The 21,272-nt window shown below is 56.7% G+C and overlaps 1 protein-coding gene across 3 annotated transcripts; it reads left to right on the top strand.

Moving 5' to 3' along the window:
- The first annotated feature begins 4,222 nt into the window (after positions 1 to 4,222).
- On the top strand, positions 4,223 to 12,104 carry KIF12 (kinesin family member 12). Of its 3 annotated transcripts, none has more exons than XR_006607217.1 (19): positions 4,702 to 4,819; positions 4,891 to 4,956; positions 5,059 to 5,137; positions 5,322 to 5,449; positions 5,575 to 5,650; positions 6,020 to 6,154; positions 6,321 to 6,456; positions 7,288 to 7,379; positions 7,549 to 7,696; positions 8,376 to 8,494; positions 8,578 to 8,682; positions 9,260 to 9,362; positions 9,446 to 9,536; positions 9,744 to 9,830; positions 10,219 to 10,309; positions 10,380 to 10,478; positions 11,036 to 11,136; positions 11,231 to 11,451; positions 11,675 to 11,764. XR_006607217.1 is itself a non-coding variant. In XM_013053893.2 (19 exons), exons 1-19 carry the CDS (start codon positions 4,794 to 4,796, stop codon positions 11,812 to 11,814), a joined length of 1,941 nt encoding a protein of 646 aa, XP_012909347.1. In that variant the 5' UTR covers positions 4,702 to 4,793; the 3' UTR covers positions 11,815 to 12,104. The 3 variants fall into 3 exon arrangements, 2 of the variants coding, with proteins under 2 accessions (XP_044937707.1, XP_012909347.1); XM_013053893.2 differs by having other exon boundaries at positions 11,231 to 11,349; positions 11,675 to 12,104; XM_045081772.1 differs by lacking the exons at positions 6,020 to 6,154; positions 6,321 to 6,456 and having other exon boundaries at positions 4,223 to 4,819; positions 11,231 to 11,349; positions 11,675 to 12,104.
- The last annotated feature ends 9,168 nt before the right edge of the window (positions 12,105 to 21,272 follow it).

Genomic DNA, 21,272 nt, shown 5'->3' with positions numbered 1-21,272 from the left:
TAAGCCTCTGCCTTCAGCTCAGGTCATGGTCTCAGGGTCCTGGGTCCGAGCCCCACATCAGGCACTCTGCTCAGCAGGGAGCCTGCTTCCCCCATCTCTCTGCCTGCCTCTCTGCCTACTTGTGATATCTGTCTGTCAAATAAATAAATAAAATCTTTAAAAAAATAAATAAAATAAAATCACTGTTCCTCACCCCACCTGTATCGCCCCCCCCCCACCTCGGTTTTCCCATCTGTAGATGGGGCAGAGGACCAGATAGAAGTAAATGCAATAATCCCTTAAGGTTCCTGCTTTGGACAATTTTGTGGAATGAGTCTCATGGCCCACATTCACGTTTTAATTAAAGATTACATCAAGCTCTGTTCGGAAAATTTCACAAGCCTTGGACCCATCTGGCTTTTCCTCCGCTGGGGGGTGGGGTTCACAAGAGGAACAAGGAGAGATGAGTGTCATGTGATAAAAGAACTTGCTTCCTCACCATCTTCTTCCTCATTTCTGTTCCACCTCCATCCTGTGCGAGGCCATCCCTGCAGGGTGTGAGCCCCAGACTGGGCTCAGCCTCCCCCCACCAGGGCCTCAGTCTCTGCACCTGACAGATGGGGACGAGCCGTCCATGAAGTGTGTTGAAACAGAGCGAAGGGCGTTGACACTTGGGTTTCCAGGGGCCAAGTGGAGCTGTACCCCACCCTCTGGGAATTCTAAATTTGTAGCAGATGGTTGGGTCCGAGAGGCCAGCTTGGCTGGGGCTCAGAGAATGTCACCCAGCTTCTGGGCACATCCGAGAGCAGCTTTGTGGCAAGAGCTGATGATCTCCATGATAAATGAGCCCTAAATGAATCCTTACATTAGGAAGTTGAGTGTTTGTGGTTAGCCTTGAAAGGAAGGGAGAGAGGGAGGCTAGGGAAGGATGCAGGGATGCACCCGGCAGCCTCTGCCCACCAGGCTCCCTTCCTCCACTAACATTTGCTGAACTCCTACTGTGTGCAGGGTCTGGTGTTGGCTCAGAGACCACAGGGATGAAGCTGACATAGTCCCTGCTGCAAACCCCCGCCCCCCCCACCACCAAAAAACAAGACACACAATCAGATGTGATCCGTCCCGTAACAGAAGAGAGCCCAGGACGCTGTGGGGACAGGGTGACTCCAGCCCAGTCTTGGGGGTAGGGGGCCCGGGAAAGGCTTTCAACAACACAGCTTGCAGGACAAGCCCACCAGGTCGAAGTGAGCACTCCTGGCAGGGGAAGAGCAGGGGCAAAGGCTTAGGAGAGTCAGGGAAGCCTCGAGAAGCTTTGGATTGGAGTGCAGGAGGCAAGGGTGGAGTGGGGTGGCGGGGAGGGGCGAGAAGAGGGATAGCCAGAGGGGTCAATAGGAGATAGAGTCCGAATGGCCTTAAGTCCCAGCCAAGGTAGCTCAGATTTTATTGTGGCCCCAGGGAGTCAGGGTAGGGCATTGTCCAGAGGGATGTCTAGGGCTCAAGAGGGAACAGGGGTGTGTGGAGGAGAGTCCCTGCTGACTCAGCCCGGCTTTCATTCACTCCCCCAGGGAGTGCTTCTTGAGGGCCTGCTCACCCGTCTCCACAGCACTAGGCTGGCTAAACCCCTCCTCAGGGCACAGGCTAGGAGAAAATGTACGTGAAGAGCCAGGCCTCACTTGACAAAACTCCTTTGTGATGAGCCCTCGGGCCACGGTGGCACGGTGCTCTGCTGCCCTCTAGTGAGGGCTGGAGCTTCACCCCTGCGGCGTCGGCCGGCTTCTACAACAGTTTCTCCGGAGACCTTCCCTCTGCCCCTCCTGGGACCACAGGAGTCTCACTGCCCCCAGGAAATAGAGGACAGGCGGGGGGGGGGGGACACAGAGGGACTCAGCCCCAGCTGTGCACAGGGGCCCAGGGATTGTGTCCTTTAACTTTCTCAAATGAATGGACAGAGATGGTGTGGGCTCCTATCACTATCACGAAGGACACTGTCATGATGATGATGGTACGGGGGCAACGGGGGCGGGGACTGCTATTTCTGCAGCTACAGGTGGTGACGGCAGAATTGGAGTGAAGGAGGTGATGGGATTACAGTGAGGATGATGAGGACAAGGAGGGAGGAAGGGACCGTGGTAGTGGGGAAAGAGGTGGTGGCTGATACCGGTGGATTTCCTTGTCCCCATCTTTGGAGCGGATACTCAATTCTCTTAGGCACACACCTCGGAAGGGGGAGTTCTGGATCACAGGATAGGCACATGTTAACTTTCCAAGATGGAGCCAAATAGTTTTCAGAACACGGTTACCTTTACTCTCCTGCCTGCCATGCGGCGATAGCGGGGCGGGGGTGGGGGGGGTTCCAGGTGCCCCACAAGCCACAGTTAGCAGTGTCTGTTTTGTTCCCTCGTGCAGCTCTCACGTTCATGGAAGCCTAGCACACAAAGAAGGCTTAATAAAAAAAAATCTGCTGAAAGAATTCACAATTTAAAGATAGCAGATGTCCTCACTTGCTGTTAGAGAGCAGAACCAGAATTTTGCTCTTGCCTGCGGACATCCAGCCATGTACATATTCTGACCCAGGTTGCCCAAGTCACAGCCCAACAGCCCGTCCCACCGCATCACACACATACCCCTTGTCTTGGCATTTTTCTCAAAAATCCCTTCCGTGTGGCTCATCTTGGTCCAGTTTGAAGAGGGACAGCAATTTGATTAAACCAGAGCACACAAAGATACAAATGAGTGGTTGTCCTTAACCCTTTTAGGGACATTTGAAGGAGCAGCCTGCTCTCTTGCTGGGTCCACGACAGAAAAACGCAAGCTGCCGTCACAGGCAGCACCTAGGCCCGCAGGCTTTCATAGCTCCGGGTTCTATTGGGATCTGCCGCTCACAGCTGCTTTCCCCTCAGACAGCCTCCCCTGTGTGCTCCTCTTTTCTCCCATTTTTTTCATCTACAAAACAGGAAAAGTAATTTTTGTCCTATCCACCTGAAGGATTAAAAAAAAAAGTAACAGATTAAGGAGCTTCACAGTTGAAAAAAATCTTAGAGATCATCTAGGGACTTTTATTATTGCTCTCAGATGATTCTTTACAACCGATGAATCCCTTTCAATTACATGGTCTCATCGAAAGCTCAGGACAACCAAGTGACATCATTCATTTCTTTTTGGAGGAAAGAAACAGGTTAAGAAAGGGGGAATGAGGGGCGCCTGAGTGGCTCAGTAGGTAAAGCCTCTGCCTTCGGCTTAGGTCATGATCCCAGGGTCTTGGGATCAAGCCCCACGTTGGGCTCTCTGCTCAGCAGGGAGCCTGCTTCCTCCAATCTCTCTCTCTGCCTGCCTCTCTGCCTACTTGTGATCTCTGTCTGTCAAATAAATAAATAAATCTTTAAAAAAAGAAAAAAAAAAAAAAAAGAAATGGGGAATGACTTGCCCAAGCGGCAGGGCTGGGAACGGTGGCTCTTTGCTCTACCTAACTCTCCCTGTAGATCTAGCTTGAAAGCACTATGACCAAAAGGTTAACCAGCTCTTGCTTGTACTCCTCCAGTGCACGGGGAGCTCACTGCCACCCAAGTTAAGCCAGTCCCTAGCTGGGCAGCTCTGATAGTTAGTTGGCTATCATTTGTGGTGGTACAGAGCACATTGCATTGGGAGGGGGAGGGGGGTGATCTTTAAAGGCTTTCATCCTATTGTGTGTCAGGGAGAGGAGAAGTTTACAGAAATATTCAGAGAATATACAGAGGCAGCCAGAATGGCAATAATAATCACAACACCTATTTGATAGTGTCACTTCCGTGTTTGTAACCCATGAATGGCTTCCTGGTTCCCTGAAGAGGGAGTCCAGACTCCTTCGTGAGCTTGGTCCAGTCTCAGTCCCCCTCTACATGTCTCACACATTTCCCCACCCCACCCAGCATTCCTGCAATGTGTTCCCTCTGAGAAGAACCTCCTCACTTCCCAGTTCCTACAGGTCTCTGAACTATGCCCCCCCAAATCCCTGCACACTAGACTGTTTTTACTTGTGTCCCGAACTAAGACTACCTGATTCCATTGCCCTGATGCCCAGCACGGAGACTGTCCCTGAACGGGTGGTTGGCCCACCCCAGCACCTACGCACATAGCTCTGCGGCTCCTCACGGCCAGACCAGGAGAGGGTTAAACAGCAGTCCTGGCCTTAGATCAATCAGCCTTGGCATTGGAAAAGCAGGTGGCCCAATGTTTAACCAGATTCTTTCTGGCCCTTTTGTAAGCTTGGCTCAGGAGCTCAATCCAGCCAGGTCTTCTGAGAGCTGAAACCTGGGCCCCTCTCGCCCCTTTAGGCGCCTCTCCCAGCCCCACTTCCTGGGTCCTAGGGTGCCAAGTAGCTGGAGCTGCCAGGGTGGGGAAGCAGGGGAGGAAGCTTTACAAAGCTGGAGGAGCTGTAGGTGGAGAGCAGGGAGGGCCTGGTCCATGCTCTGCCCAGGCCCGGGTCGAGCCCTTCCCATCCCTGCCCTCCCTATCCCCATCTGTGTACAGAGAAGGCTGGTTTGGGTAGTCCCTCCTGATAGGAAAGGGCAAGAGCAAGGGATCCCCAGACTCCAGAACCCCCTAGCTAGGGGTCCCTTTGCTGGACACTTTTTCCATCAGACGTGGGGGTGGGTAAATCTTTAACTAGCTAGCCCAGGGGAGGCTGGAGCCTTTCCGGATGGATGATTGCCTGAGAAGGGGGAAAGGGGGTGGGGGATGTAAGTTGTGTACAGCAGTCCCGGTGAGGTGGGAAAGGGCGGGTAGTGGAGGGAGAAAGAAAAGAGACTCGGGCGGAGCTAACTTCGCGTGCAAAGCGGGACATGGAGGAACGCGGGTCTCCAGACGGGTAAGCAGAGATTCTGGGAGGTTTCGAGGAGCCTCTGGGCTCAGGGATGGTAACTCCCGTTGCTGCCACAGGGACCCCGCACGGAGCCTGGAGCAGGGGCCAGAGGGGCCAGAAACGCCCATCCAGGTGGTGCTCAGGTAGGTATAGGCTGGCTGGGGAGTGCCGGGCGGGGGGCGCGAGCGAGGACAGGACCGATGGCGACAATGGGATGGACCGTCCGCCTTCCCAACGGACCCCAGGGTGCGTCCCATGAGCGCGGCCGAGTTGCGTCGAGGGGAACAGAGCGCGCTGCACTGCTCGGGGACCCGGACTCTGCAAGTGAGGAACCCTTCCCCCCTCGAGCCCCAACCCCTCCCCCACAAACCTACCTGAAGGCCCCTCCGCCCCTTTCCCGGGGCAACTTTGTCCCAAGCCCCCGCCTCCCCGGGACTTCCCCGTGAGCCCCGCTTTCCCAGGCTCCGCCCCCAGCGTGCCCCGCCCCCTCGGCCACCCCCTCCCCCAGGTGAGCCCCCCGGGCGGCGGCCCGGACGTGGCGTTCCGCTTCGGCGCGGTGCTGGACGGGGCGCGCACGCAGGAGGACGTGTTCCGGGCGTGCGGCGTGCGGCGGCTGGGCGAGCTGGCGCTGCGCGGGTGAGTGAGGCGCCGCCAGGGCCCCCGGTCCCGGCCCCCCGCGACCCGGGACCCCAGCCCACCCCCTCCCCTCCAGCCCCCAGCCCACCGCCGCCCGGGTCCAGCCGCGCCCCTGCCGCCCGCAGCTTCTCCTGCACTGTCTTCACCTTCGGCCAGACCGGCTCCGGGAAGACCTACACCCTGACCGGGCCTCCTCCGCAGGTGGGCCCGGCGCCCAGGGAGCGGGGAGGGAACGGGAGCCGCGAGGCCCTGGGGAGCCGCACGCTTCCAGGGGGAAGGGCCTTCGTGCCGCCCAACCCCATTTGCAGATGGGGAAACTGAGGACTGGAGAGGTGAAGGCGTCTGCCTCATATGGAGCCACTTTTATCCGCTTGACTTAATAGCTCTCAGTTTCTGCATCTGTATGCGGAAGTGACAGTTCTGACCGAGGGTTACTACCCTGTTCCGCGGGAACTTGGCACAGTTCCTGGCGCATAGTAGGGCAGTTCTCTACCAAGGGTAGTTCTGACTGTTGCTTTGTGTTGGGAGGAGTGTGATCCAGCCCCAGGCTCAGCTGTTTTCTGCCCCCAGGGCGAGGGTGTGCCCGTACCCCCCAACCTAACCGGCATCATACAGAGGACCTTCATCTGGCTGTTAGACCGGGTTCAGCACCTGGGCGCGCCTGTTACCCTCCGTGCCTCCTATTTGGAGATCTACAATGAGCAGGTGGGGGACTGAGATGAAGAGAGAGCCCTCAAGGAGAAGGAGGCATTTCTCTCCAAAGAGCAGGGGTGGAGGGACAGAAGCGGCTGGGGGCCTGTTGCTGGTAGAGGCTAGGGGTGGATGGAACGTGGCTCAGGGCCCCTTCCCTCACCCACCACCTTCACCTCAGGTTCGGGACCTTCTGAGTGTGGGATCTCCCCGGCCCCTCCCTGTTCGCTGGAATAAGACCCGTGGCTTCTATGTGGAGCAGCTGCGGGTGGTGGAGTTTGGGAGTCTGGGGGCCCTGATGGACCTTCTCCAAATGGGTGCGTGCTACTTCAGGGGTGCTTTGGGGTGTGGGGACGCCCATTCCTCAGCTGTTCACTGTGCACCCCGAGTCCCTGGCTGGAGCTGTGGATTGAGATGCTCCGTGTGGGAGGAAAGGGCCAGCAAACCAACAATTCAGACACAGCCCAGAAATGTTCGTTCCCCACCCCCACCCCAGGCTTGCAGAGTCTGCTGTCCAAACTCTTGGAATTCTGATGATGGGGCATGATTGGGTAGGGTGGGGTCAGGGTCATGGTTTCTCTTGTCCAAGGCCTCTGTCTTGGTCGGGCCCCATCTTTGCCCCCTGAGGAGGTCTCCCCACCTCAAGGCTCTCCCCTTCCAGTCCTTTCCCCTACATGCAGCAAACCCCATTCCTCTTCCTCTCCAGACCCCCAGGCTCTTCCAGTTTCTTAAAGGTAAATGTCATACCTCTTAGGCTAGTCTGTGACGTCCTTCTGTTCCAGCCCCATTCATTCATCAAGTATTTATGGAGCACTCACTCTGTGGCAGGCACTGGGGACTCTGGGTTCTGGCCCCAAAGTTGTGCCCAGAGCTGAGCTTTCTGTCTTAGTCTTTCTCTTTCTCCACAAGGCAATGGGAGAGATGTTCATAAAACGTGAATTTGATGGACATTCCTCTGCTCAGTATTCCCCATCTTCCTCTCCCATGTCCGTGCTAGAGACAGCCCCGGCAGCCCCTCCTTCCCCTTTCCTGCCTCCGTGCCTTTGCATGGGCTGGCCCCTCTCCCAGGATGTCCTCGCTTCTTTTCCTTTATCGGTGACCACCTGCTCCTCCTACCAGGTCCAGCTCCTGCCATTTTCCGCCTCTAGGTCTTACCCGCCGACGGAGCTCAGCTCACACCCTGAACCAGGCCTCCAGCCGAAGCCATGCCCTGCTCACGCTCTACATCAGCCGCCAAACTGTGAGTGTCCCCACGTGGGGAAGGAGCTGGCCCAGGGTCACCCAGCCAGGGTCTGCCTCTGATATAGCAAGCAACTTGGGCAGGTGCCGGAGGTAATAGTGGAAATCTTTTCGGCTTTGTGACTTTGGTGGGGACGGCCCCTCCCAAGTCTGACCCCTCTGCCTCACAGATGCCTCCAGGGGACCCTGGGGAACCCCCCGTGGCGGGGAAGCTGTGCTTTGTAGACCTGGCTGGCAGTGAGAAGGTGGCAGCCACAGGATCCCGGGGGGAGCTGATGCTTGAGGCGAACAGCATCAACCGCAGCCTGCTGGCCTTGGGTGAGACATGGGGCCAGCTGCATGGACATCCTGTGTCCTTGCCCTGAGCCTGACCCAGAGCTGTCCCAGGTGGGAGAACCAGAGGAGTGGTAGTGGGGGGGTCAAGAGCTGTGACCCACTAGCCACCCGCCTCCTCTTGGCCTTAGCGTGCTATTGACTCGTGCCTCCCCTCTTAGAACTTTACGAGTCTATAAAACTGAGGGTTTATAAAGGTACGTTTTCATTTAAGAAGTAGAAACACTCGAGTGCAGAGGCTGAACGCTCAGACATTCAGCCTGTCCCCATGTGCAGTTGGGAAGACTGAGGCTCCATGAGAGGAAGAAAGTGATCTCCTTTCCACGCCTGCCCTAGGTCACTGGGCCTTGAGGTCCCTTCCTCGGCGATGTGTGTAGGGAGATTTTCAGGGAACTCTTCTTCATTTCCTAAGCCTCTGCCGAGTGCCAGGTTCAGGAGTGGTCAGCCTCTTTGGTTGCACTGGGGATCGGGGTGGACAGGGTCATCTCTACCCTCAGGAGCCCCTGTCTGGTGGCAGAGACTGGTCTGACCAAGTAACTGGATCTCATAGGAGGAGCGATTTTCAAGTCACACAGGTCTGGGTGGAGGTCCCAGCTCTGCACATACCAGCTGGGTGGCCTTGAGGGAGGGCGGTGACCTTGCCGGCCTTGTTGTCCCCACCCAGGTCACTGCATCTCCCTGTTGCTGGACCCACAGCGGAAGCAGAGCCACATCCCCTTCCGGGACAGCAAGCTCACCAAGCTGTTGGCAGACTCGCTGGGGGGACGCGGGGTCACCCTCATGGTACCGCAGAGGAGCTGGCAGGGAGGAATGGCTCCTGAGGGAGGGGGTCCCAGAGAGGAACACTCAGAGGCAGTCCTCCCCAGGTGGCCTGCGTGTCCCCTTCAGCCCAGTGCCTTCCTGAGACACTCAGCACCCTGCGATATGCAAGCCGGGCCCAGCGGGTCACCACTCGGCCACAGGCCCCCAAGGTGAATGGAGGGAGACCCAGGTAGAGGGGAGGGCAGAGGAGATAGTTGAGGATCTGGCAGTAGTTGGAGTCCGAGTTGGTGTTATGGGAAGCCTGGAACTGAGTCAGAGTTGGGATTAGAGTCAGAGTCCTGGTCCTGATTGGGTAGGGTGGGGTCAGGGTTATGGTCAGGGTTAGGGCATGCCTAGGTGTATGGTCTGATTTGGATATGATTCAGGGTGTACCCAGGATCCCAGCTGGTACCATGATGAAATCTGAGTTGTTGAGTTGGGGTCTGACATAGTGTCTCCTTTGGGGTCAGGATCTGGGCCAAGGTTTGAACAGAAGTGAGTTTAAGATTGGACTTGGAGCAGGGTCCAGCTTAGAGCAGGCCCTCCAGGCCTCCAGTGATGGTTGCCTGACCCTTTGATGCCGTTAGCACAAGGTGCCTCCTCCAGGTGGACGTAGCCCCGGGATGCGAGGCTGGCCAGTGAAGCATGGGCTGGGTTTTAGGCTCTCCTCACCCACCCCGGGAAGCCCTTGAGCAGTGCACAACTTGGGCAGCCACAGACAGCAGCTCTGGGCCTCTTTCTCTGCAGTCACCAAAGGCAAAGCATCCCCAGCGTTTGGAGATTGAGATACTGCAGCTGCAGGAGGAGAACCGTTGCCTGCGGTCCCAGCTGGGGCAAAGAGACCCCAAGGGTATGAGTTCCCTGGAGGCAGGGGTAGGGTGAGGTTAGGGTCCAGGGCTCCTCTGGATCCAGCCATCTTCCCCTTCCCTGCAGCCTCCAGGCTCAGTGGGGCTCGGGTGGCCTGGGCCCAGCGGAACCTCTATGGGATGCTCCAGGAGTTCATGCTGGAGAATGAGAGGCTCAGGTAGGGCCTGCCTCAGCCAGGGGGACTCTGCCCCACCCCGTCCCTCTGGGCTGCTCTGCCAAGTGCACTGCTCCCTAGTCTGTGGCTACCCTGCTGTCCCCCTGCTTGCCTCCTGAGGCATGTACTCCACCGCAGAGAGGGGGGCTAGCAGATACCCCCACAGGTAGCTCTGCCTCCTGTCACCTGCCTGGGGCCTGCTCTTCCCAGGAAAGAAAAGAGCCAGCTGCAGAGTAGCCAGGCCCAGGCCCGGGACGAACAGCGCATCCTGGCCCAGCAGGTCCAGGAGCTGGAGCGGTGAGCACGGCTGCCAGCTGGGAGACAGGCCTTGGGACCCAGGGCAGGTGGGAAAGGGTGGCTCAGTGAAATGGTCAAGGGTCTGACCTCTGGACCCAGACCCCCTGGGTTTAAACTTCAGCTCTGCCACCTACTAGCTATGTGATCTTGGGTGAGTCATTTTACCTCTCCCTGCCTGGGCTTCCTCTCATATAAAATGGGGATAATACAGAGCCTTCTTTATAGGGTGGATGTAGAGTTCAGATTGAATGAGCTCATTTGTAAAGCCTTGAGCACGGCACCTGGCTTATAGTTAGTGCTCCCTGAGCGTTTGTTAAAAGGGGGGATGTGGAGGCCAGCCCGGTGTTGGTTCACAGGCTATAGGCACAGACCCCACTGTTCTCTCCAGGCGCCTCCTCAGTGCCTGCTACCATCACCAGCCGCACCCTGGCCTGGCCCCTCCTTGTCCCTGTGTGATGGTGCCAGCTCCCCCGTGCCACGTGAGTCTCTGCTTGGTGGGAGAGGGGAGGAGCAGGACCGGTGCAGAGCTTCTGACATGCCCTCTTGCAGGCCCTGCCTCCCTCCTGCTCCTGCAGCTGCTTCTGCCCCCTGTGCCGAGCACCACTGGCCCACTGGGCCTGTGCACGTGGGGAGCTCCACCTGCCCCAGGTAGGAAAGGGGGAGGCGGGGGGGGGGTTGTTGAGCAAGTGGGGATTGCTGGAGATTTGTATCCAGGGTTCGGCAGCCTGGGAGGCTCCAGAGTTCCAGGGTCCCAGGCTGGATTATGGGGTGAGGGGTCACTTTGGGCCGGTTCGCTTGCCTCCCCCTGCTCCCCATCCTACCTTCTTTCAGGATCTCACGGAGCCACTCACTTACCCATTCGTCCACTCACACGTTACTCATTTAGGTGTTCACTTACGAGTTCACTCACTCGCTCGGTCACTCTCCCCTAAGCTCCAGCTTTGTGGCAGCCCCGGTTCTAGACGCCAAGAATTCCGAAAGAGACCAGGCGTGGTTCCTGCCCTCAGGGAGCTCCTATCTCCAGAGAGGACTTTCCAAGGGCTACCTGCCACCCACAGAAAAAGGGACCAAGAGCAGTGCCTTTATGTCCCCCTGATATGCTTGCTATCCTGAGGGGGCAGGCATGGCAGAGATGGTGGTGGCACCAGGAGGATGGGGCACGTAGAGACAGGCTCACCCAGGGTCGGCTCTGGTCTTTCCTGCAGGTGTTTGGCCCTAAGGCCCCAGGCGGTGTGCCCCTGTCTGCCCAGCCCTCACCCTGGGCACCCCCAGGCAACCCTGGCTCTGCCAAGTGTCCAAGAGAGAGGTGGGCCAGCCCTGGGGCACTGGGACGGGAGAGGAGGGGACCAGGCCTGGGAACCCAAGGCTCATCTCCCACTACCCAACCCACCCCGGCCCAGGAGTCCTAGCGACTGGCCTCAGGCCCGAGTCCTGGCGGAGATGCTGCTGGAAGAGGAGGCGGTACCCTCCGCGCCCCCACTGCCTGTGGGGCCCCTGAACACCTCACCAGTGCTGAGAGGTGAAGAAGAGAGAGCGAGCGGCCCCTCGTGGGTGTATTTTTGGTGATCTTGGGCCGGAACCCACCCTGTCCAGACCTTAGTCTTCCCATCTCTGAGACAGGGTGTGTGTCGAGAGGCGATCTGTAAGATCTGTCCAGTTCCCAAACTTGGAATTCGCTTCCCGGGGCCACCTGTATGTCCAGTTGTGTGCAGGAGCCCGTGGTGTATGTTGAGGGGGAGGGGAGCCCCCTGAGGCTTCCCCAGAGGGTGATGGGACACTCATGGGTCCGGGTGGGGAGGGGCCCAAGGGAGCACAGGCCTTGAGTCTCACTGTGTGTTTCTCAGGTGGTGCTGCAGTTCCAAACCTGGCCCGGAGACTGGAGGCCCTCCGAGACCAGATTGGCAGCTCCCTGCGCCGCGGCCGGAGCCAGCCGCCCCCCAGCGAGGCTGCTGGGAGCCCCAGGCGAGTCCTCCCTCCCTGCTGAGGGCAAAGCAGAAGCCTAAGAGACTACTGCGTGACCTTGGTCTGGGCTCTGTGCTCCCAGGCTTCCGTCTCCCTATCTGTGCAGTGGGGATGGCAGCTGCCGTCCCCCTGTGCACCTGTGCCGCACGGAGGCCAGTTCCTGAGGGCTGCGGCTAGGGGCTTGTGGGCAAGTTTGGGGGAGCAGAGGGAGGGGGACACCCCAGACTGTGAGAAAGGAGAGACTGGATTTGGGAGAAGCCAGGCGGTGGGTGATGAAACAGACAAATGATTAAAGAAAGGTGTCGCTCCGGTTGTGGCGGGTCGTGTTTTGGGGGCGTCAGGCACTTCTGCGCGGAGGCAGCCCAGAGAGGGGGGCTCCCGGGGGACCCCGAGGAGGAGCCAAGGACTCTTGGTAGAGGTGCATGCCCCTTCTGATTGGGAATAATGCAGGTTGCCATCTCCTTTGTATGTGATACCGTTTTAATTGAGTGACCGCTACAGGCAGCGGGGGAGCCGAGGGGAAATCAGCGAGCGTCTCCCTGCAGGAGCATGGGGGAGACCATTCCAGCCAGCCTGTGTGCCCGCTACAGGCATGCTGGTGCTGCAGGGCTTGTGAGGTTTGAGTTCTGATGCCACACACTTGCTGGGGCCTTGGGCAGGCCTTGAACCCTCCCAGACCACTTTCTGGTGTTCAGCCGACTAGACGGGGCGGGAATGGCTCCTTGTCTGTGGAATTCGAGTGAAGGTCAGGAGGTGAAGAATGTCAGGATCCCAGTAGGGTGTAGTGGGTCTACAGTTAGGGGAAATCCAGATGTGACATGAGAAATTGGGGGTGCCAGGACCTCGTTAGAGAAGCAGCCATCAGACTATTCTAACTCTTCCATTTTGGAGTTAGAGGAACCGAGACCTGCAGGGCTCATTCCTGTCTTTGTTCGCTCATTTATTCATTCAACATTCCTGGCATCGACGCCAGCCTGGGTGGTGAACAGGACTGAGAAGGGACACACGGCTTTGCCCAGGAAGCTCACGGAGGCTGGGTGTTGAAAGACGAGATGCGTGGCTGGGCATTCAGGGTGTTCAGCCGCGGAGACTCGGTGGGAGGCCAGTGCCAGGGCGCAGAGCCCAGGACATGGGGGTCATGAGCAGCCGCCACAGGGCGCCGGGCCCAGCAGAGTGGGTTTGGTTAAGTCTGCAGCCTGAACCGTACAACGTGCAGATCTTGCCGCCTTCCGTAACCATGAGTGATCCCGGGCAGACAGCTTCACTGCTCCGAACCTGGGTCCTCTCATCGGCAGGATGGCTGCAGCAGCAGGAGCCCCTCCCTGGACCGTTGTGGGCATTAAATCTACTTGGAGATGGGAAGTAGATTTGGTGTGGCACAAGGCTTTGCTTATTGCAATTCAGCTGAAAGCAACTTTCAGTCAATATGACCATTTGGTGATGATCTGGGTTCAAAAAAAAAGTTGTTTACAAAATCCTATGGAGAGCCCACTTCGGGCCAACATTGAACAAAGCCTAAGAATCCTCACCGTCACCAAACACAGATCAGAGAAAGGGCAGAATAGAGGGAACTCAGTGATAAATGCCATGGAGCAAGATCTCGCAGGGAGGTCCATCTGCCAGGATTCTAATGGGGGGATCAGGAAAGGTCCCATGCAGGTGACGTTCACGCCCAGACCTGAAGGAGGGGAGGCGGGTGAACCTGGTTAATGCTGTCAGGTCACTTTTTTCAACTCTTTTTTTTTTTTTTTTTTTTTTCACTTTTTCACCGTGGTGCCACCTGGTTTCCAGTGGCTTGGCAGGCTTGAGCCTGGGCTCCTCCCCTCCGAAGAGCCCTTCTCTCTCTCTCTCTTATTCTCTCTCTCCCTCTTTCCCTCTCCCTCACTGTATGGGATCCCTGCTTGCTGGGAGGTCCCCAGCCCCCCAGCAGGGAAGGCCCCTGGCACCGAGCGTGAGAGCTTTCCTCAGCTGCCTTGGGAGGGTGGACAGGGACCACCCAGGGCGACCCTGGCTGTTGCTGGTTCATTTTGTGTTTGGATGAGTCCTTCTTCCGCTGGAGCCGGCCACGATTTTCCAGCTTCCTAGTTCCAGCTCAGCAAAACCCCCACTTACTTTCCCAGAGAGAGACTGAAGGAGACCAGTCTCCAGCGCCCCATGTCCTAGGCCTTGTGTCCAAACCTGGGTCAACATCCTTGCTCTGGAGCTGCCTCTGGTCCAGAATCCTAAAACTCTGGAGGAATTCCAGAGGACCCCAGTAATGCATCAAGATTCAAGTTGAGTGGTCCTTACTGAGAGCTCGAGGACTCCAGAGGGCTCTTCTGGAGCCCTGAAGGCTACATGGCTTCCCGAGGATGCTGGACTCTGGGGGCGGTTCTCCAGCCCCATGAAATAGGGTAGTCATTCTCCAGAACTGTCAAGCTTAGAAGGTCTTTGGTATATCAGAATTGGGGGAAGCTCTAGGAAATTCCGGGGCACTGTAGACATTCTTCAGAATCCCAGATCCTTAAGTGATCTCTCAGAAATTTCACGTGCTGTGAAATTGCACATAATAATTGGGAGGGATTTTCTGGACTCTCTAGCTGGGGGGTTGGGGGGATGTTTAGCGGAGCTTGGAAGGCCATCCATGAGTTTGTAGAATGCTGGCAAATCTAGAGATGAATCTAAATGTCTAGCGCCCCAGCTGAATTCTTCAGATCCTTGGGGACCTTCCCTCTTGGCCAGGGCAGGAGCGGGAGTTTGGCTGAAAGTGTTACTGTAGCTCACACACTTAAGGAAGGGCACACCTGTGGGTCCTTATTCTTCCTTTGAGGTCTCCTCTGGGCGATCAACCCCAAGATAGACGCCACTGGTGTAGACAGATGGAGTGTGCAGAACCCACCGCTGAGAACATCTCACTCCAGTCTCTGTCCACTCCGGCCGCACCCATCCCCCGTTACTTTCACCTCCCACACGTGTCCTGCCTCGGGGGTTTTTTCCCCTTTGTCTAATGACCCATTTGTCCCAGTTTATACTCAGTTTTTTTACCCAACAGATCGGTTTCAGCCCCTCTGAGGGACATTTTATGTTCTCTTAGATTCTTCTAACCATTGTGTCTTTATCGAGCTTCCTGATTCCCCTTCCTTTATTTTAATGGTGGGGCAGTGTCCAGGGGGCGTTCTTGCTCTGCAGCAAGGAGCAGCAGCCCTCGGGAGTTGTAAGCAGGTGGTGCTGTGATTAGAGGGCAGGAGCTGCAGGCGCCGGGGCCCTGGTCTCTAAGTCTGGCCTGCAGCAGACTGCCTGTGGGGGCCGCACGAGCCCTGCCCTGGCCAGCCAGCAAGGAAGACCTTGGAAAGCCGGCAGGGGCCTCGTCCACAGGCGCCTTCATGCAGCCCCCAGCTATGATCACACAGACTCTTGCTCATCACCCCTTTACCAGGTCCCTCGTGAAGGCCGGGCCTGCTCTCCTGGTGGTCAGGCTTTGGAACGTTCTGCAGATGCACCCCCTCTCCCAGCCCCCGTCTGTCCGAGCTGCAGCTGTGAGAGCCTGGGCAAGATAGTTAAGCTCTTGGAACCTCAGACTCCTTCTCTGTAAAAGTGGGGTAAGATCGGTTTATCCTGTGAGAAGCTCATTAAGTGCTCACGGAGAATAGGAGATGAGGATTGAAAGCGACTCCACATGCATTGTTGAGGGCGGAGCCTCCCCCCCCCATGCTGCATGAATGCGAATCGGTATTACTGTTTTTATTAGTAACGGACGCTCTCGGCACACACGTGCGATGTTCCTGTCCTTGCAGGAGAGGAATGGGTGTCGCCACCTGCTCCCCGGTCTTTGCACAGGCATGACCTTGTACATCACCGCTCTGCCGGGGAGGAAGGGGAGGAAGTGGCCGTGCGGCACTGCCGGCCCGTACAGAGCGCCAGGAATGAGGCCCCGCTGCTCTGCCAGGGCTCACCGAGAGAGAGTCATTTGTCTGCCTTGAGGAAGGGCCAGGGGGACTTTCCAGAAATTCTGGCTGGCCTCGAGGTTTTGGAAAAGAGCTATTTTAGTCTGTGTGAGGACATTGGGTGATATCAGCTCGGTGAGCCAAGAGTCAGGGCGGGTCCCTGGAGGTCCTGCTGTAATGGACAGATAAGACCAGGCTGCAAAGAGCAGGAAGACGCCTGTGTCCTCTGCCTGGACACAGGCTGGATTTTGGAAGCTTACTCCTTGGGGAAAACCCTTTCTTCATTGGTGCAAAGGGAGACAGAGGGCGGGCCGGGCCGCAAGCTCTGTCCCCTGGGTCTCAAGGACACTCGGCTCCAGAGTGTCGCGCTTCGTGGGCTGCTTCTCCGGGCTGAGCCCGCCTTTCCTGCAAGCAGGAAGCTACACTGACAACATTCAAGGGCACACCTCACTCTGCTCTCTGCAAGAAGCGAGAATGTGACCTGTCCATCATTTCTTTCCTCCATACCCTGTGGCCCCTCTGAATCCCATTTAACAGAGGGAAAAACTCAGATCCAGAAAGGCAAAGTCACTTAGGATCACATAGGCAGGAAGGGGGCACAGCAGTGATTGGAACCCAGATGTGTCTGGGGGCAAAATTCAACCGCATTTTCATCACTCTGCTAAGCTAAGTTTGGGGGTCCTCCTGGCCATGCCACACAGACTAATTCAAAACTGGGGACACAAGGAAATGCCACCACCAAGGAAAGTCTCTTTGCCTTTTGGACTGTCATTGAGCTTTCTGGTCTTCACTGATCATGATTTAAGCATTTGGTGTAGCAATTCCAATTTTCCAGCCTCCCTCAGCTGCATTCTAGTTGGGTGGACCTTCTTGGGGTCTAATATATTCTCCTCCACAGCTCTAAGAAAGTCCCTAGGTGTGTGTTCACTGAGCACCTACTAAGTGCCCGGCATAGTGCTAGGCTCCAGAGAGGAAGAAATGTGGCAGGTCCCATGGCATGGGCACGGAGTCTGCTTTTAGCTGGGGAAGAGAGAAGCAGGCACATGTCAGCCTGATTCCTGCAGGAAGATGACCCACTCCACTGCTCCAGGTGTCTGAAAGAACACAGCCCAAAGTGCCACTTAGGAGGGGACAGGGTCTGGGAGGTCAGCAGAGTGAGAGGCAGGTGTCAGGGAGACAGATCCGAGTTCGAATCATGATTCATTGCCTAGGTGGCCTTTGATACATGTTCGCCCGAGCTCTTAGCCTCAGTTTCCCTATCTGTAAGATAGAGTCACTATTGTAATAAAGTGATGGAGCCTTAACAGGAGGGTTCAGTAAGATGTGCTCGTGGGACACCGGCCTGGGGCCTGGCATGTTGTAGGAACTGAATCCGCCTTTGTCGTCTGGAGCAGTGGCACCCAAGTCTGGCTCACAGAGAGACTCTTCCAGGAAACTGTTTCCAAAAGGGCCCCATCTAAGCATACAGCTCTGTAGCTAGGCGGGGGGTAGGCAAGGTAGAGGCTGAATATTCTGCACTCCCCAGGAGATCTGAAGCAGTCCTGGGGCAGGGAGGGCTGGGTTCTAGCACTGATTCTCCCCCTTCTGTGGGCCTTTGCGCTAGGCCTCTGGCTCCTGGTCAGGGTGGAACCATCTGAGCAAACCTGGGTGGTCTTTCTGGAAGTTCTCTGCTGCCCTCTAGCGGACCTGGGGCGCTCTCGCCTCCCTGCAGCATAATTCCTGCATTTCTGAGCCCTTACCCGGTACCCCGAGCTGTGCTAAGTGCCTGTGAGGACACAGGTCCCCCCAGTGTGTGCACTTGGGCAGCTGCGAGGACGTCCCTCTCTGAGCTCCTATATCCCCTAGACGGGGGAGGTGAGGTCAGGGCAGGAAAAGCCTGCCCTCACGGTCACCCAGCAAATCACAAGGGCTGGGACTCAAGGCTGTAGGTGGCCTAGCTCTTTGGGATGGGTGGGGAAGAAGTAAAGCCTAGAAACAGCTGAGCAGGGAGAGGGTCGCCTCTCCTGATGCTGGTTCTGGAGTCCCGGGTGCCGCCCACCTCCAGTTTCACCATGCGTGGACAGGTCACACTCTGAGTCCGGGGGAGCTGCGCAGAGTCAGGTGTCTAGGACAGGGCCTGGGGCTGGATACCTCCTCATGAGGAAGGAAGGACCCCTCCTATCCCCTTCCACTATGAGCACAGGAAGGCCCGAATCCTGACCGTGCCCTCTGGTCTGAGTCCCACCCCATGGCCTGGATGCCCCTGTTGGTCCTTCCTTCTTCCTGGAGAACCTTGAAGGGGAGTTGCTTTCCGGCCCTTGCTTCTGCTCCCTCTTTGTGGGTCTCCCCCAATTACAAATCTGACCGACCAGTCCCTTCTGAAAACCCACCAGCATTCCCCACACACTTGAGACTCATAGCGACCTTTGGATGGGCATCACAGTCCTACCTGCTGGGCCTCGGCCCCCTCCCCAGCCTCACTCTCCACTTGTCTCCCCCACCCCCAACCCCCAGCCACTGCCTAGTTTCCACTCCGAGGTTTGGATGGTTGGTTGGTTGGCTGGTTGGCTTTTGCTTTCCAGATGGATCATTTTTTTCTCTCCATCTGCCTCCTCTATGGCTCCACTGGTGCCGTCCCTCTGTCCAGAGCACCCTGTGCTCCCTCCATGGGCCCCCTTGCCCTTTTGTCTGGTGAACTAGGTGGGTCTTCCCCTCCCCTGGCCTCTGCTCCCCTGTCACTGCAATGACCATCTGTCTTATTGTCTTCTCCTCCCCACCCTGCCCCCAACGGGGAGTGAGTTCTAGAGTCCTCCATGCACTCCATCATACCTGAAGCACCACGCACAGAGTGTGAGGTTGGTGAATGAATGAGTGAGTGAATGAGTAAGTGTGGGAGAAAGCCTGGGCCCTAGAGACAGGCTGATGTGGCCCCCAGCTCAGCCGGAAGCTGGGTAACCTTGAACGAGTCCTGTTCCCTCCCTCCGCCACCATGTGTTCATCTGAAAACGACCCACCATTCCTGCTGCGCCTCCTGCACCGGTGGGCCCCACCCCCTGCACTTGGACTGGTTCCAGAAGTGACCCCAGAGCCTCCACCCTCCCACCCCGATGGCCAGAGGGGGAAGAGGGGTCAGTATCCCCCGACCACTAATGACCTTGCATCCCACGGTCCAGGGCTGATTTTTAAAAAACAGCTCAAAGTCCAGGTGGGCTTTGGAAGGGTTTGCTCTCTCTGTTTGCTCTGGTTAATCATCTCAGGAGAGCAAACATCTCTGGAGGCAGGTGGAGAGATCAATATCCGGGCATCAGCCCTCCTCCCAGGAGAGGCCATGGGGCTGCCTCCACAGTCCTGCCCAAAAGAGGCCACTGCTTGTCTTCACCCTCATGTGCTGCAGTGTTCCCATGGGGCCAGTGGGGTGAACAACCCTGATGCTGTCGTGTGGCGTCGAGCAAGTGTCACGGGGGGCCTCTATTCCCACTGATTCGCTGGTGGTGTCTCATTCTCCTGCAGCTCGGTTTCTCCCAAGACACCCAGAGCTCATCACCAGGTAGGAGAGTGGACAGTTTACAAAGCACTCTGACCCACTGCTTCACTTGACCTCTTGGCAGACAGAACAAGGTCTGTTATCTTCAGTATAGAAATGAGGAAAGTGGCTTCAGAGCAGGAAAGGCCTCTGCAAAGTTAGTGGAAAAGAAGTCAGGGCTCCTGACTCCCAGCTCTCTGAATGCCTCATAAATCAGACTGCCTTCTTCCTGCCACCGCTAACCAAACTGTAAAAGGACAAGAAATGTTGTGAACTAGAGGGAAGGTCATTGTCCCAGAAATCTAAGCTGGGATGGTAGGTGTGATAAAGCTTGTAACATGGCTTTGAGCTTCCCAGCAGCCAAAGCAAAGAGGAAATGCTGTCAGTAGCCAAGCTCTTGGTGATGGAGCAAAGGAAACACTCACTTAGGAATAGAGACATTTGTTCCTGCTGCTGGGAGAGAGCAAAGGTATTGGGTGGCTCCTACAGAGGGATGTGACACACCATTTGCTGGTGCCACTCGGTGGAAGAGGGGAATTCCTGGATTCTCACATGAATCTGAGTTTTGCATTTGGAGCCCTCTGAAGGGGACATGCACAGCCAGAGCAGGAGGTCTTCTGTGAGTCTGGAATGTTCCATGTCAAGAACAGGGAGGACAGCGGCTCTGACGGCTGGGAAAGAGCTTTACAGGGAGGGCCTGCGGTAGCACTGGCGAGAGTTTGAGCTTTGGAGACAAACCTAAGTTTTTAAAAAATTCTCTTCGAAATTGCTTAATGTACAGTATACAGTTTCCTAAGGCTGCCGTTCACAGAGTATCATAGCTGGGTGGCTTACAACAGAAGTGCGTTCTCTCGCAGTTCTGGAAACTGGAAGTCTGACACCGGACTGTCATGGGGCCCACAGCCTCTCTGAAGTTCCTAGAAAAGAATCCTTGCGTGCCTCTTCCTAGCCCCTGATGAGTACCAGCAGTCCCTGGCGTGCCTGGACTTGCGGCTGGCTCCTACCTCCGTCCCCGTCTTCACGTGGCGGTCTTCCCTGCACGTCACTGTGTCTGTGTGTCTGCGTCTCGCTCCCCTTTCTCTTCCTAAGACACCAGGCGTTGGATGGGGGGCCCACCCTCATGCAGTGTGACTTCATCTTAGTTAGTGGCCTCTGCAGGTGAAGTCACATTAAGGTCCCAGGTGCACACGAATTTAGCGGGAGATAGTATGTTCAACCTGCTGCGAACCCATTCTCCTCTTACCACGTGCCAGACACGGCCCTCGGGCTTTGCAAAGCTTGGTGCCCACGACCTCATGATAGCGCTGTGAACCAGCAACCAGTGTCCCCGTTGACGGGTGAGGAAGCCCAGGCACTGGGAGGACACATCACTTGCCCAAGGCCAGCACGGGGTGTGGTCTAGCTCCGGAGTCCATCTTCTCTGCCGCCACCCAGTGCCGCCTGGCCGGGCAGCTCTGCTTCCCAGCAGGGAGCCCCAGCTCCCTCCCAGAGACTCAAGTACTCTGTCTTTATTTTCTATTTTTCGTTAAGATTTTATTTACTTGAGAGTGTGTGTGTGTGCATGAGTTGGGGGGAGAGGCAGAGGGAGAGGGAGAAGCAGGCTCCCTGCTGAGCAGGGAGCCCCATGTGGGGCTCTATCCCAGGATCCTGGGATCATGACCTGAGCCGAAGGCAGATGTTTAACGACTGAGGCAGCAAGGCCCCTCAAGTCCCCTGTCTTGAAAGGGGAGAAATAGCACCTACTTTCTAGGTTCTTGGAATTCAAGTCTGTGGCATGTGTCCAGTGTTGGTGTAGAGCTGGCACAGAGCAGGTGCTCAGGGAATGGAAGCTGCTGTGGAAATCATCGTCATTACTCCTGCTGTTATTTAGGCTCAGACAGGGAACTCTGGAGATAGGATGCCTGAGTTCTCGTCTGGGCTGTGCCTTTAGACCCTCCCCCCTACCAACCGCTATGGTCTCTGCTCCGTTGTTTCTTCTTTCTGAGCCTCCGTTTTCACCTGCGAGGAAGGGGCCCCATGGGGCTCACGCTGCTGGCTCCTGGAGCAGGAGGTCCA

This window comes from Mustela putorius, unplaced genomic scaffold, assembly GCF_011764305.1.
Source record: "Mustela putorius furo isolate JIRA1106 unplaced genomic scaffold, ASM1176430v1.1 tig00000580_pilon_pilon_pilon, whole genome shotgun sequence".
NCBI classification, from domain to species: domain Eukaryota; kingdom Metazoa; phylum Chordata; class Mammalia; order Carnivora; family Mustelidae; genus Mustela; species Mustela putorius.
This window is presented reverse-complemented; position numbering and strand designations above follow the sequence as displayed.